At 45.8% G+C, this 16,414-nt stretch overlaps 1 protein-coding gene across 1 annotated transcript; it reads right to left on the bottom strand.

Annotated features, from left to right (window-relative positions):
* Positions 1-1,761: 1,761 nt before the first annotated feature.
* Positions 1,762-14,196, bottom strand: G6pc (glucose-6-phosphatase catalytic subunit). The gene is made up of 5 exons (XM_027428071.2): positions 13,967-14,196; positions 9,876-9,985; positions 6,920-7,025; positions 4,845-4,960; positions 1,762-2,273 (listed from the first exon to the last, which is right to left on the bottom strand). Exons 1-5 carry the CDS (start codon positions 14,194-14,196, stop codon positions 1,762-1,764), a joined length of 1,074 nt encoding a protein of 357 aa, XP_027283872.1.
* Positions 14,197-16,414: the final 2,218 nt, after the last annotated feature.

The following is a 16,414-nucleotide window of genomic DNA, read 5'->3' as shown; positions in this document are numbered from 1 at the left end:
CTGGTCTTTGAACTAGCGATCCTCCTGCCTCAACCTCCAGAGTGGTGGGGATTAAAGTCTTGTGCTACTAGGCTCAGCTGATCTTCTTGAGATTTGCAGAATTAAAAAGCATCTTCCTTGGTGATTAGATGGGTGTCATTTGAATACACACATCCACAGCTGTATCCCCATCAGTCTGCAATCACTATTTCCTATATAAGCTGCCCTGAAGTCAGTCTCCCAGGAAGATGGCCCTCTAAACTCCTATTAGCCAGCTTGCAATAAAGATCTTTTCCTACCATGTCCTCCCCCCCACTCTCTCTGTGTTGTTTCTTAAGCACCTTCCACCTTTTGAGACAGGATCTTTCATTGGCCTGAAGCGCCAGCCACCTCACACACTAAGCTGGGGTTCAGCCTGTCACCACCTCCCATCTCACCATTGCTGGTATTACAAATGTGTACTACCATGCTTGACATGTTTACATGTGTTACGAGGACTGGGTTCAATACCCAGCACCCTCATGGCAGCTGACAACAACTGTACCTCTGGGTCTAGGAGATCCAATGCCCTCTTCTGGAATCTATACTCACCAGACATGCACACGGTGCACAGACATACATGCAGGTAAAATACCCATACATATAAAATAAAAAGGAAAACAATAAAAACAAAATAAAATAGAGTGGTGAGCAAGATTCCATTCTTAAATAAAATGTCATTTTAATAAAATACTGAACACGTGTAGTTTTCTTTTTCAAAGATGCTAGGAACAGGATGTTTGGTGTGGGTGAAAATATATGTATAATTCATAGCAAAAACAAGGAATTTTCAATAAATAGCTATAGCAGTTTTTTCTGTTTTAAAGATATACCCTGCAAATCAGAGAAGGCTGGAGCTGGCTTTTCCTCTAAGAATGAGTTCTTGGCTGGCTTGGGCTAGAGAAAGAGTCATATTTCTGCTCCAGGAATCAAGAGTAACATCGGAGTGACCTTCTGGAGAGAGGCATCCTGGCTCTCCCCTTGTCCTTTTGCCCAAGGTTTCAGAGTTTAACTTAACCCTACAAAAAGCAGCACCAAACAGTCGCCTGCCGGACATCTGAGGGTCCAGCTAGAGGGCCAGAGAAGCAGTGGAGAATTACAGGGAATGCAGATGTAGACTGTGGAGGAGACAGACTGACAGAGAAGTTGATGGCTATGTGTTCTGACTTGTGCAGTGACACAGTCACCATAGCCATTCAGTAACACAAGCACCCAGTAGAGAAAAGTCGGAAGCACAATTACCGCCTTAACTGGCTGCTCATTTACACTTTAAGTTTGTCTACTATTATCAAGAGTGTCCTATCTAAAGACTCAGACATAACTGAAGCCGTTTAGACAAGGCCTGGAATGTGGTTTGCTCAATACACAAAACTCTTGCCCACCTCCTGGTCCTTCTTGCTCTTCCTAGCAAATGCACTGTGCCCTTTTCCCAGCTGGGAGCATTCTGCACAGGGAGAGAAGTCTCAGTCAGGATCTCTAGCCTGGGCTTGCTTTTCTCTGTCTGACAGGAGAGCAGCAAGTGAGTCTTCGGGGAAAATTCCAAAATGACCCAACTTCTAGCTCTCAAGGTTTTCTCAAAGAGCCCTGTTAGCATTTAAAATTTCACCTTTTTGGTTAAGTTAGCAGAGAAAGACAGGGCTACCAGGGCTGATGTGAACACCTCGGGCCTCGAATGCAGGAGGCTTTGTAGGCCCCAACCCTTTGCATGGTTGTTGACTTTAAACACCAAGGATCTCACATCCCTTACAAAGACTTCTTGTGTGTCTGGCCCAGAGCCCGGGCTAGACAGTAGGGGATAAGACTGACAGATGCAAACGGAACCGTCGCACTCTTGCAGAAAGACAAAGCGTAGAAAACCAGTTCAACCTGGGATGGGGGTTTCAAAGTGTCAAAGAGGTGCAGGAGGACCAAGGAGGGCACAATGCAGGCAAGGCGGAACGGGAGTGACTTGCCGAGTTCTCCCTTGCAGCTCTCCCGGTACATGCTGGAGTTGAGGGCCAGCCCCAACCCAAAGAGGGTTCCCAGGTTTTTAAAGAGGCTGGCAAAGGGTGTGGTGTCGAGGTGGACCCATTCCGGCCGCTCACACCATCTCTTGGCTTTCTCCAAAGTCCATAGCAGGTCCACCCCCAGCTCTTTTAGCAGCAGGTAAAATCCAAGGGCGAAACCAAAGAGGAAGACAGTGATGAGAAAATACTTCTTGAGGCTAGCATTGTAGATGCCCCGGATGTGGCTGAAAGTTTCAGCCACAGCAATACCTGTGCAGAAGAAAGCACTGTGAGAAATAGAGGTTGCAATGGGTGACAGGCCATCATCCCACCAGGTGAAATTAAGTCACACACTAAAGTGGAGGTTCTAAAGGCACAACATAGTGTCCTTCAGGTGAAAGAACTGTGTCACATACATCTTTTCACTGAATTTGAGTTTCCTGTTGTGTGTGTGTGTGTGTGTGTGTGTGTGTGTGTGTGTGTGGTGGGTCCTGTTTCTGGAGCGTGTTCCCACCAGACAAGCCCATTCATTCTGTTTTGGATGAACTTGTCCTCTTTTGTTTACTTATTTATTTTAAATTTCACTACATCTATTTATTTATTGGGTATGTGTATGTATGTCTGTTTGTGGGTGGGCAGGCATACATGTGACATGGCACCTGTGGGGGGGGTCAAAGGGCAAGTTACAGGAGTTAGTTCTTTCTACCATGTGGGTCCCAGGTGCAAACTCAGGTTGTCAGGCTTGGTAGAAAATGCCTTAATCCACTCAGACCGTTGTCACCCTTTAATATCATCTGTTGGTCTCAGTTCCTTCCACAGAAGTTGGTAAGTTGTTAATTTGACCCCTCGGTCATGCAGCTGATAACATTTTTCTCTCTAGCCAAACATCCCCAAACTTGTTGTGTGACACAGTTTCTAGAAGCATATGTTCATTTTTATTTTTATACTTATTTGTTTGTCTATTTTTGTTTCTTCCAAGACAAAGTTTCTCTTCGTAGCCCTGGATGTCCAGGAACTTTCTCTGGAGACCAGGCTGGCCTCGAACTCACAGAGATCCGCCTGCCTCTGCCTCCCGAGTGCTGGGATTAAAGGCCTGCGCCACACTGCTGCCTTGCTTTATTTTTATTTTTCACACATTTCATCTATTTTGTGTTTGTGTGTATGTGCGTGGGCACATGTACAATAGCTCCCATGTGGAAATCAGAGGACAGCTAGTTGGAGTTGGTTCTTTGCCGCCATGTGGGTTCCAGGGATCAAACTCAGGCTTTCATTTGTTCTGCCCCTCCCCCAGCCCCAAATCTAGATATTGCTTTATAGAGTTTTTTTGTTGTTGTTGTTTTTTATTTAACTTTATTTTATGTGCTTTGATATTTTGCCATAGGTGTCAGGTCCTCTGGAACTAGAGTTACAGCCAGTTGTGAGCTGCCAAGTGGGTGCTAGGAATTGAACCCCAGTCCTCTGGAAGAGCAGCTAGTTCTCTTAACTGCTGAGCCATCTCTCAAGCCCCTGTTTTTGTTTTTGTTTTTAAATGTTTACTCTAAATCTTTTATTTCTAATTTGATCTCAGCAAATGCAAATGCACAAACCTCTGAGCCCAGGAGAGAACACCAGCTGCAGACATCTGCTAGGTCTGCAAAGGAATGTATTTCAATAATCAATTCTCCCAAGGCATTGCACATTTGATAGGTTCTCTGAAAAGGAACTAGGAGCTGCTTCAAATTAAAGATCAGTGAGAAATAAAGAATGTAAGAAGCTTACTGATGTGACTGGAGAGATGGCTCAGTGGTTAAGAGCACTGACTGCTCTTCCAGAGGTCCTGAGTTCAATTCCCAGCAACTACACGGTGGCTCACAACCATCTGTAATGAGATCTGGTGCCCTCTCTGGCCTGCAGGCATGCATTTAGGCAAAACACTGTATAGATAAATCTTAAAAAAAACCAAAACAAAAGCCAGGTGTTGGTGGCTCACACCTGTGAATCCCAGCAGAGGTGTGAGGGAGGCAGAGGCAGGCGGATCTCTCTGAGTTCCAGGCCAGCCTGGTTCCAGGACAAGCTCCAAAACAATACAGAGAAACCCTATCTTGAAAAACCAAAACCAAAAAACAAAACAAAACAAAACAAAAAAAAAAAAGGTGTGTGTGGGGGGAGCTGGAGAGATAGCTCAGAAGTAAAAACACTGACTGCTCTTCCAGAGGTTCTGAGTTCAATTCCCAGCAACCACCTGGTAGCTTCCAATCATCTCATAATGAGATCTGATGTCCTCTTCTGGCCTACAGGCAGACACGCAGGCAGAACATTATATACATAATAAATGAATAAATTTTTTAAAAAAGGAAAAAGAAAAAAAGAAGCTTGGGGACTTTAAACAGTTGGGTGAGTTAGGTTTTCTGGGACATTTTTAGTTGTATAGCTTTGGGAACACTGTAGAAACTAAGAATTTCAAATTGTAGGTATGGATGCTGTGGAATCCAGAGGTCAGCCTCAGGTGTTGTTCCTCAGGGTCATCCACCTTGTTGGTTTTGCTTGTTTGTTTTATAGGGTCTGCCCCTGGGACCAGGAGCTCAGCTTACCAAGTGAGCTCCAGGGATCCTCCTGTCTCTGCCTCCCCAGCTCTGGGATTACAGGCATGTGCCGCTGTGGCTGCCTTTTTATGAGGGTGCTGGGAATCAAATTCATATCCTCATGCTGGTTTATAGACAAAGCCACTTCCTTAGCCTCCCCCCCCCCACCCACCCTTGACTTTGAAACCAATGAAAGGCTGATGGCACCGAGGCCTTGCTGAGCAAGGAAGGTCCAGAAGAAATAAGGCGTGGGTAGGGAAGAAGTCAGAGCTGCGGGTACCTGACAAGACTCCAGCCACAACCTGGTGGGGAAAGTGAGCCGCGAGGTAGATCCGGGACAGACAGACGTTCAGTTGCACCGCCCAGTATCCCAACCACAAGATGAGTTTCAAACACCTGCAAGAGAATAGGCAAGCACTTCAAAACCCAAATGTCGATCCTTCTCCAAAGAAAACGGCCCTAATGGGAATGGAGGAGCCTGGCAAACTGAGGCGCCATCAGAGGAAGTTTTAGAAATTGAGTCCAGCTCAAAAGCTCAAAAATGCAAGATGCTTGTGGTGGCTTGAATAAGATCTCCCTTGTATTCTCAGGCATTTGTTACTTGATCTCCAGGTGATGGCTCTGTTTGGGGAGGATTAGGAGGTGTGTCCTTGCCGGGGGAAGTATGTCCATAAGAGCAAGTTTTGAGAGCGTAAAGCGGTTTCGAGTATTGAGACGGCTCTCTCTGCTGAGTGGAATACATCCGTGGCACCATGTGTATGAAAGTCAGAGGACAGCTTTGTGGGGTTGGTTTTCTCCTTCACCTTCATGAGGATTACATAGCAAGCACCTTAACCTACTGAGCAATCTCTCCAGTCCTAAAGGGTTTTTATTTATTTATTTTTCTTCAGAAGGGCCTTATATAGCCCAGGTGGACGTCAGACTCACTATGTAGCCAAGGATAATCTTGGACTCCTGATCCTCTACTTCTCAGGTGCCACCATGCCTGCATCATTTATATGATATTTTAATGTGTATGTGTGTCTTGGTTGCATGTATGGTTGTATACCACGTGCATGCCTGGTGTCCACAGAGGTCAGAAGATGGAGTTGGATCTCCTAGAACTGGGGTTACAGACTATGGTGAACCACCATATAGGTGCTGGGAACTGAACCCAGAGTCTCTGGAAGTGTTCTTAATCCCCTTAGTCCCCTTTTATATGCATTTTAACTACTCCCACTTTTTTGTTTTGTTTTGTTTTTCAAGATAGGATTTCTCTGTGTAGCCCTGGCTCTCCTGGAACTCACTCTGTAAGATCAGGCTGGCTTCAAACTCACAGAGATCCTGCTGCCTCTGCCTCCTGAATACTGGGATTAAAGGCATGTGCCACCAAGCCTGGCTTAACCACCCAATTTTATCTGTCTGATAACTAAGTATTTAAACTGTAACTGCATACCTAGGGTCCTCACATTATGCATATCTTATGTCTGTCTATTTTAACCTATGAGGTGACTCCAGGTTGGTTTTTTTGTTTGTTTGTTTGTTTGTTTTTGTTTTTCAAGACAGGGTTTCTCTGTGTAGCTCTGGCTATCCTGGATTCACCTTCCTCTGCCCCCAGAGAGATGGGATTAAAGACTTGCACCATCACACTCAGGAGGTAGAGGTAAGCAGATCTCTGTGAATTCAAGGTCAACCTGGTCTACAAAGTGAGTTCCAGGACTGTTACACAGAGAAACAAAAACAAAAACAAAAACAAACAAAAAACAAAAGACTTGCACTATCACTAACTGGCTTTTTTTTTATGCTGGGGACATAGCTCAGTGATAGGGTAGTTATGCAACATGCACAAAGTCCTGAGTTTGAATAACGGAACCAAACCCATAAACATATGGATGAAATAATGAACTTAATCCAAGCTCTGCCATGTTCTTTAGATCACTGGTTCTCAACCTACCTAATGCCGAAACCCTTTAATATAGTTCTTCATGTTGTGGTGACCCCAGCCATAAAATTATTTTGTTGCTACCTCATAACTGTAATTTTGCTACTGTTATGAATCATAATGTAAAAATCTGATAGTCAGTCCCAAAGGGGTCATTACCCACAGGTTGAGAATCAGTGCTCTAGATGATCTTTTGAATTCCTGTCCAAGGTGGAAAGTTTTGTTTACTTGTCTAAACCAAGGGCTGTCCTAGTGGGTCCCTTCCGGCCCTAACATTCTGTGGCTTTGATGTTAACTCGCAGCAGAAGTGCTCCAACTGTTGCTCATGGCAACTGTACCTGTGAAGAGGGGCTAGTGGAAGCAAGAACAACTCTGTGTCAGCAACAGAGCTGGCAACTTCCTGCTCACCCACATCCCCGGTGGTGAGTTCTTACCGGAATCCATATGTTGGCTTTTTCTTTCCACGAAAGATAGAGAGGGTAGAGGTGACCATTACGTAGTATACACCAGCTGCACCCATGGCATGGCCAGAAGGACTCCCTAAATGACAGAAAGGAGATGAATAGACTAAAGATGGAAAGATTTCCGTTTGAGAAACTGCCAAGGTATCGTTCCCACCTCCACCCATCCATCAACCCATCCATTAATCATGCCTTCCCTCTAACTATTCCTCCTTCTTACTATTCACTCATTTATCTATAATTCAATTATTTAGCAAACTGAATTCATACTATGTGCCAGATTGTGCCAGGATCTGGATGTATGGTGGCCAGCAAAAACAGAGAGGTCATCACTGCCTTTGTAGTTTCAGATGGTCTAGCGGTTGCTCAGCAATCAAGACATTGTGTGTGCAAATTACACGTTGATCTGTCAGCCCTCAGTCCCCTTCTATTTTCCTTCTCTCTGTGCTCTGGCCACACTGCCTCATTGCTTGCCCTAAACGTTATCAGTGGTGCTCTTCTCCCATAATCCCTCTGGCTAACTCTTTTTTTCTCTGACTAACTTACACCTGTTCTTGATATCTGCCATCCATATCCCCTCTTAGACAGGACATTGGTTTTCCAGATGCTATGAACATAAGTGTAGGTTGTCCTTAGCTCTCAGCCATTTGTGGGCTTGGCTTTGAATTGAAGACAGCCATCTTAATCAAGGTTATCCTCTATACCTAGGTAAAGCCCGTATTCCATAACTGGTCTGTATTAGAGACATCTCCAGTTTGAGAGCTCCTTGTGGATCATGTGAGATTTAGTCACACTGGACTTTGCCATCTGCACATCCCTTCCCCTGGAGAGTTATCAACTGTTCTGTCATCTCCACTCCAGTCAGCCTTCCAGCAAATCTCATGGACAAACTCTCTCTCCTCTCCTATTAAAAAAGCATTACGTGTTTGTGTGTTTTGCCTGTGTGTATGTCTGTTTGCCATGTGCATGAAGTATCCATAGAAGCATTGGATCCCCTGAAACTGAAGCTACAGATATCTGTGGGATGCCACATGGATGCTCGGAATTGAGCCTGGGCTTTTTTGGAAGAGTGGCCTGTGCGCTTAACTGCTTAGTCATCTCTCCAGCCTCTTCTTCTCTCTTCCCTGTCTTCTTTTTGCACTCAAATCACCATCTTCTAACAGTCTGTTTTACTGATCTATTATAATTTTTGTATTCTGACACACCATACCCCCTTCAAACTTCAGCTCTGTGTCCAGGACCTTTGTTTTGTTAGCCAGCAAAGGTATCTCAGGCATCTCAAACAGGGCTTGGCACATGGTACGTCCTTAATTAAAACCAATGGTCTCTGAGACTGAACATCCAAGATGTTTCCTAGCAGAAGGACAGGGAAGGAATCCTGAGGAGGGGACAAGAGCACTGAGACTTTCTGGGAAGCACTTACTGGATGTTGCTTCCTTCCTTCCTTCCTTCCTTCCTTCCTTCCTTCCTTTCTTTCTTTCTTTCTTTCTTTCTTTCTTTCTTTCCTTCTTTCTTTTTTGAGACAGGGTTTCTCTGTGTAGCTTTGGAGGCTGTCCTGGAACTCTCTCTGTAGACCAGGCTGGCCTCAAACTCACAGAGATCTTCCTGCCTCTGCCTCTGCCTCTGCCTCCCAAGTTCTGGGACTAAAGGTATGAGCCACTGCTGCCCAGCCTGGATATTTCTATTACAAAAATATCTATCCTTTGACCTATCTGGCTATATCTAACAAAACACAGGTTGGTCAGGGGATGTGAATCAGTTGCTAGAGTACTTGTCTATCATACACAGAAGCCTGGCATATCTGCTATCTCAGGAGGTCTGGGAGGCAGGAGGATCAGAAAGTCAAGATCCTCTTCAATCACATAGTGAGTTTTGGGCCATTGTGGCCTACATGAGAACCTACCTCGAAGCAAAGAAACAACCCTGGTTTTTTGTTTGTTTGTTTGTTTTTTAAGATTTATTTATTTATCATGTATACAGTGCAGGCCAGAAGAGGGCAGCTGATCTCATTCAAGGTGGTTGTGAGCCACCATGTGGTTGCTGGGAATTGAACTCAGGACCTCTGGAAGAACAGTCAGTGCTCTTAACCCCAAGCCATCTCTCCAGCCCAATAATCCTGTTTTGAAATAATCTTTTTGTACACTGGAGATGTGTCTTTGTCAAGGCATCTTCTCATTGGTTTAATAAGAGGCCAATAACTAGGCAGAAAGAGGTTAGGAGGAAGAGACAAACTGAGAGGATGCCGGGAAGAAGAAGGGCGGAGTCACAAGGAGTCAAAAGGAGACAGGGAGAGAAGCAGGAGAATGTGCTGAAAAGGTTCTGCCTCATGGTAGACTGTAGATAACAAATACGAGTTCATTTAAGATGTAAGAGTTAGTGAGTAACAAGCCCAAGCTATCAGCCCAGCATTTATGGTTAATAATAAGTCTCTGTGTGGTTATTTGGGAGCTGGCTGGTGGACAGAAAAACTCTGCCTACACAATCCCCCCAAAAGACAAAAACTTTGGGTAACTTGAGGAATGGGACAGTCTGCTTAGAGGACCTTGGTCACTAGGCCAGGCTTCTAGGAAGGACAATAAGGGCTCAGACTTCTTTCAATCACTCTCACCTCTCCAGATACAGGGCTATGACTCAGTTACTCTGACTAGTCTTTTGCCTGTGGGTGTGGACCTGCCTCTCTTTGACTGGTAACTTTAATTCTGGAAGTGTCCCTCAGATTTCCCAAATTGCAATGGAAGGCCCTGCTGCCAAAAATTAGGGTTCAAATGTACTAAATGAGAGACAAATTAAATTGTGATAAAAGAATGAAGCAATGGCTGTCCTCAGACCCTCAGACCCCGTCAAGGTCAGCATAACCCACAAAGGATGTTGGTGCATGTCTATGAAGAACAACGTCCGCCTCACTTCAGTGGCTGGGACTCTCTCTCACCTGGTCCAGTTTCACAGGTGACAGGGAACTGTTTTATCAGGGGCACCGAGGTGTTGCTGTAGTAGTCCGTGTCCAGGACCCACCAGTATGGCCGCTGTCCAAAAAGAATCCTGTGGAAAGCAGAGCCTGTCTGAGTGACTCAGTGCGTGATTTTGCAGGAAGCCCACACTTTCAAAGAGAGAGAGAAGCTTGAGTATTTATCACCTTTGGAGGTATTTATCTCCCTTTGCCTGGGAGAGGCCTGGGGGGACTTCATATGAAACAGTAGATAACTTCAGAAATTTTTTTTTCAGGACAGGGCTTTTCTATGTAATAGCCCTAGCTGTCCTGGAACTTGCTTTGTAGACCAGGCTGGCCTCAAACTCACTGAGATCTGCCTGCCTCTGCCTCCTGAGTGCTGGCATTAAAGGTGTGCGCCACCACCACCTGGCAACTTTGGAAATTTTAACAGGTGAATGTATTATCTATTCAAACATTCAAACATCTATTCAGATGCAGTGGTAGCCTTAGCTATTTGGAAGGCTGATGCAGGAGGACCACATCAGACCAAGACTTTGGGGCTAGCCGAGGCAACACAGCAAGATCCTGATCCCTCCCTTTCTCCTTCTTTACCTGCACCCCCAATCTCTCTAATGTATGTGTGTGTGGGTGCACAGCTGCTGTGGAGCTCAGAGGACAACCCCCAAAAGGCCATCGACCTCCTTGACACTGGGCCTCTCGCTGACCTGAAGCTCACCACTCAGGTTAGATTAACTCCAGTGTTCCACCTGTGTGGTGGTTTGAATAGGTATGGCCCCTATAGACTTACATATTTAAATACTTGGCACTATTAGGAGGTGTGGCCTTGTTGGAGTGGGTGTGGCCTTGTGTTACTATGGGGGTGGGCTTTGAGGTCTCATATGTTCAAGCTACGCCTGGTGTGGTAGGCAGTCTCCCGCTGCCTGTGTGTGGGTCAAGATGTAGAACTCCCAGCTCCTCCAGCACCGTGTCTGCCTGTGTGCCGCCATGATTTGCCATGATGATAATGGACCAAAGCTCTGAAACTGTAAGCCAGCCCCAATTAAATGTTTTCCTTTATAAGAGTTGCCATAGTCATGGTGTCTCTTCACAGCAATAGAAACCCTAACTAAACTGCCTGTCTTCACGGCACCAGTGTTGGAATTACAAATTCATGCCACCATGCCCAGCCACCATGCTCAGCCTTTTCACATGGGTTCAAAGGATCAAATTCAGGTCCTTGGGCTTATATACGATAAACATTTGCTGACTGAGCCACCACCTCAACTTGATTAGCATGTTTGAGGCCTTTGATTCAATCCAGAACCCAATTTGTTCTACTTTTAAAGACTTTTACTACATATGACCAAAGAATGTGAGGACTAGAGATGGATCTTAAGAATCACCAGGAGAGGGCCAGCAAGATGGATGGGCAGGTAAAGGCACTTGCCCAGAAGCCTGATGACCCGAGTCCTGATATCCTTGGTATCCACAGAGTGGAAGGAGAGAATAGACTCCTGAAAGCTATCCTCTGACCTCCGTGAGCGCGAGCGCGCGCGCACACACACACTCACACCAGGCAGGGAGGCACACACCTGTAATCTTAGCTCTTGCCCAATGGAAGAGGAGGTTTAAAAGTTCACAGTAATTTTCAGCTACTTACCGAGTTTCAGGCCTACTGATGTCACGTGAGTCCTTGACTCAGAAACAAAACAAAGAATGCCCTGGAACTGGGTACAGTTGTGCATACCTCTATTCCTAGCCCCCAAAGCCCGAGGCTTAAGGATCATAAGTTGGAGGTCAGTCTAGGCTACACAGTAAGAGACTTTGTCCTTTAAGGAAAAAATCCCATGGGCTGAGGATGCAGCTCAGGCATAAAAAGGATGGGCAAGGCTCTGCATTCAGGTTCAAGCCCACCCCACAGAACCTAAAAACAAAGAAGCTAGGCCTGGTGGCTCACACTTGTAATCCCAGCACTTCAGAGGAGGCATGGATCAAGACCAGACTAGACTATTTCATCAAGACCAGACTAGACTATTTCATCAAGACCAGACTAGACTATTTCATCAGTTCCAGGCTAGCCTGGGCTACAGAATGAGATGATTCTTTGATGCTGCTCCTGCTTCCCACTCTTCCCCCCCACCAGCCCCATCTTAAAAAACACAATCAAAATTCAGGAGTGTTGGTGCACGGCTTTAATCCCAACATCTTGGAGGCAAAGGCAGGTAGATCTCTGTGAGTTTGAGGCCAGCCTGGTCTACAGAGTGAGTTCCAGGGCAGCCAAAGCTACATAGTAAGACTCTGTCTCAAAAGAACCAAAAACAAAGTCCACAAGTAAAGTAGAGAAAGGGCTGGGAATGTCTCAGTAGGTAAAGTACCTGCTATGAAACAGGAGGACCTGATTCCATCACCAGAAGCCATCAAAATAAACAAAAAACCAAAACAACAACAACAAAACAAACAAAAACAAAAAACCCAAACCTGTGCCGGACGTTGGTGGCACACACCTTTAATCCCAGCACTCGGGAGGCAGAGGCAGGCAGATCTCTGTGAGACAAGCCTGGTCTACAAGAGCTAGTTCCCCGACAGCCTCCAAAGTCACAGAGAAACCCTGTCTCAACCCCCCCCCCAAAAAAAGAAAAGAAAAAACCAAACCTGTGCATGGTAGCATACAGCAATGTATACAGGTTGGTGGATCCATTCATCAAGCTCTGGTCCAATCACAGACCATGTGAAATTTTCTGAGGAATGACTGCTCTGGCCTCCACAAACATGTACACACACATAAACATGTGTACACACACACACACACACACACAATCACCTGATAACAGACAGATAATTCTATGGATGGTAAAGCTGGGCCTCTTCATTTTCTAGCTGAGGAAATAGGCCAAGCCAGCATTTATTGATTCTTTTCAAGCCAAGAACCATCAATAGCTTAGATAGTCCCACAGTGGGAGAATTTACAGCATGGATCCTTGCCAGTCATAAAAACCAGGGCTGCTGTCTCATTCCCCCACCCCACCCCACTAGCTATAACTCAGTTCTTCAGAGCATTGGCAGCCTCTGCCGTGGAGGAACGATGTTCATCCCATGTTCATGCCACCAGTGAACTCTTAGCCTTGCTCTCTGGCCTGTAACATAAGTAGCTCCTCCACAGAAAAACACAAGGCCTGTGGCTGAGGGTGATCCTTGGTGGTGGATGCCTGAGCAATTGCATGCACGTGTACACACACACACATACACACACACACACACACACACACACACACACACACACACACGAATGTACACACAGACCCCCCACACACACACAGAGAGCCTGGCACATAGTAACTGCTCAATAAATAATAAATACAAACTGCACATAGTCCACTGTGATTATTATTAAGATTCTGGAGAGAATCAAAAATCTATAGACTCTAAAACAACCTCAGAGAGTTCATGTAGCTTTCTGAGGACACACAGTTGGAAAGTGGCAGAGCAAGGTCCCAGCTATCTGGGTTACTTCTCACTACCTAACCAAAACGTTGGATTATTGGCTTCCTTTTCTCAGCCACCCTGCTTCTTTCCTGCATCTATTTCTAAAGTACCCATTCTTCTTCAAAGTAATAAAACGGCTTCTTTAAAACCTGCACTCAGGGGCTGGTTTTATGCAGCTCATTTGGTTCCGTCCTTGCTATCATGCTCAAAGCCCCAGGTTCAAACTCCCAGGATGCTAACCTGCACGTGGGAACACACACCTGTAATCCCAGCAGAAGAGGAATTTGAGGTCATTCACTGTTACATAGTCAATTTGAAGCCATCCTGGGCTACACAAGACCCTATCTCAAAAATAATAAGGCAAAATAAACTAGAACAAAGACTACACTCTGACTTTTCACTCCTTTGGTGTTTAAAATAGACTTTCCCTGTTCCCAGGCACTGGTGGGATTCCCACTGTCTTTATTCTTTCTGTTGATACTCCCAAGCCAAGGGAGGTCTAACCTGTGGCTCTGTGAGCAGTGTGGAGTGGCCCTGCTGAAGGACAGTCATTTCTAGGGAGAATGCAGCCTCCTTCCCTGCTAAGCATCCCTCGGCGTGGTGCTTACCACTTAAAGACGAGGTTGATCCAGTCCCCAATCACTGCCACCCAAAGGAGTTTGATGCCCACAGTCTCTTGAAGATGGAACCAGATGGGGAAGAGGATGTAGAAGGCATTCCTGAGGTCAGCGATCACAGACACTAAGATGAACCAGTCCTGCGAGTCTTCGTAATTCACTTGGAGGTAGCGGGTGGACTGGATCCCAAAGTCGTGGAGGGCGTTCATTCCTTCCTCCATCCTGACTGCCTTGGTACCTCGGGAAGCTGGCAGCAGAGCCCGTGCAGTGAGTCCAGGCTTGATGGTGATTGCTCTGCTATCAGTTTGCCCCGTGCCCCTGTTTTATATGCCCTGGATGCAGTCTGTGGGTCAACCCAGCCCTGATCTTTGGACTCAAAAACCACTTTTGTCTAAAATCTATTGATCAAAGGTGCATGCATCATCAGTAGGTTAATGCAAACATGTTCAGGGCGATTTACGTAAAATAGCAAAACAGGCACACAAAAACAGCCTGATCTGCCATTGGCAGAGCCAATTATTAACCTGGGCACACTGCTTGACAGTGCTAGGGGCTGTCCTCCTCCCTGGTCCTTGAAGCCAGGCCAGAGACTCGGGGCAGAGTCTGTTTCCACCATGGCTCCTGCAAGGGTGTCTGCTTTTTGAAGTCTGCAGCTGCATTAATTTGGAGACAAAGGGAAGTTTACCGCTGTGGGGACTGACGTTTTAAGTTATTAATTTAAAATACACAAAACGTACACTAGGTGCTGCTGTCCTGGGAACTGGCACTCTGTTGGCCTTCCATTAACTTCTTGTGGGTCCGGGGTCTACCTCTGGTTTGGGAAGCCAACAACCTTTCCAATATTGATTTTTATATTTCTTAGGGCAAGTAAACAATTGTTTATAAAGTTTTTCATGTAAGTGCGTGTGAGTGTGTGTGAGTGTGTGTACATGTGTACATGTGTGTGACAAAATGCATGTGTCTAGATTGGAGGATGACTGTCGGGAGTCAGGTCTCTCCTCCCACCATGAGAGCACCAGGGATTGAACTCAGGTCCTCAGGTTTGGCGGCAAGCATTTTTCCCTGATGAGTCGTCTTGCCCAGCCTTAGAGCAATAATTTTTTTAATGCAGTGATTAATTCACTGAGTTACCTTAAAACTAAGATCTTTTGAGGCCAGGACAGGTTCCAAAGCTACACAGAGAAACCCTGCCTCGGAAAAAACAAAACAAAACAAAAAAAAACTAAGATCTTTTGAATTTTAAGATGTAAGTTGTTTTTCTTGTGTGTGTGTGTTGTTGTTGGAAATCCAATATAGAGCATCAAGCATGCTAGACAAGTATGCCAGCTCTGAGCTACACAATAAAATGAGCTTGTGACATGTGACTCTCTATATTTTTTTGTTTTGTTTTGTTTTTTGTTTTTTTTGTTTTTGTTTTTCGAGACAGGGTTTCTCTGTGGCTTTGGAGGCTGTCCTGGTACTAGCTCTTGTAGACCAGGCTGGTCTCGAACTCACAGAGATCCACCTGCCTCTGCCTCCCGAGTGCTGGGATTAAAGGCGTGTGCCACCAACGCCGGGCGACATGTGACTAAATAGGAATCTAATAAGTTGGCAACTGGAGACTCTAGAGGAAAAGGTAGAAATTTTTAGTTTTCGAAAAGGATTTGTCCTTTGGCATCAGATCTCCTGCCTTGAAGGCTCACAAATTCACTATGTACACAAGGATAACCGTGGTCTTAAACCCTCTTGTCTCCCAGGTGCTGCACCATGGGCATGCCCTGCCACACCCTGTGTACTCGGTGCTGTGTATCCAGCCCAGGACTTCCTGCGTGCTAGCTGCTTACTCCAGCAAGTGCGCTAAGTCTCTGCCTCATCTTAGTCATTTTTGAGAAAAGGCTTTAGAACCAGTAGGAATAAAAGACTTGAGAGCCAGTCGGGCGTTGGTGGCCCATGCCTTTAATCCCAGCACTCGGGAGGCAGGGGCAGGCGGATCTCTGTGAGTTCAAGTTCTAGGATAGGCTCCAAAGTCACAGAGAAACCCTGTCTCGAAAAACAAACAAACAAACAAACAAAACAAAACAAAAAAAGACTTGAGAGCCCACATGGTTTTCCCGGCAGCAATCCGTACTTTCACATAGGGATTAGGTTTGGGGCAGTGAGAAGAAATCCAGACTCCCTAAATCTGTAGAGAAAGCTGACGGCGTCCCATGCAGGAAACGATGGGCACATCTCTCAGGGTATGTGCTTTGGACCTAGAGGTGAGATCTGGCATCATTCATCTCTACCATCAAGGGCCGCCGTTATCTCTGGCAGATTCTGATTGCCCTACCCACGTTGTCTCTAACCTGGAGAGAGGGTGAGGTGGAATTGGCTCTTCGTGGCCACAGAGGAAGCAGGTGCTCAGTGTGTTAGGAGGCTGGGACTGTCAAGGCTTTGGGGGCCATCGGGAGGCTGTCACAG

The sequence above is a fragment of the Cricetulus griseus genome, chromosome 7, assembly GCF_003668045.3.
Source record: "Cricetulus griseus strain 17A/GY chromosome 7, alternate assembly CriGri-PICRH-1.0, whole genome shotgun sequence".
Taxonomy (NCBI): domain Eukaryota; kingdom Metazoa; phylum Chordata; class Mammalia; order Rodentia; family Cricetidae; genus Cricetulus; species Cricetulus griseus.
The sequence above is the reverse complement of the archived record's forward strand: the minus strand, read 5'-3'. Positions and strand labels throughout refer to the sequence as shown.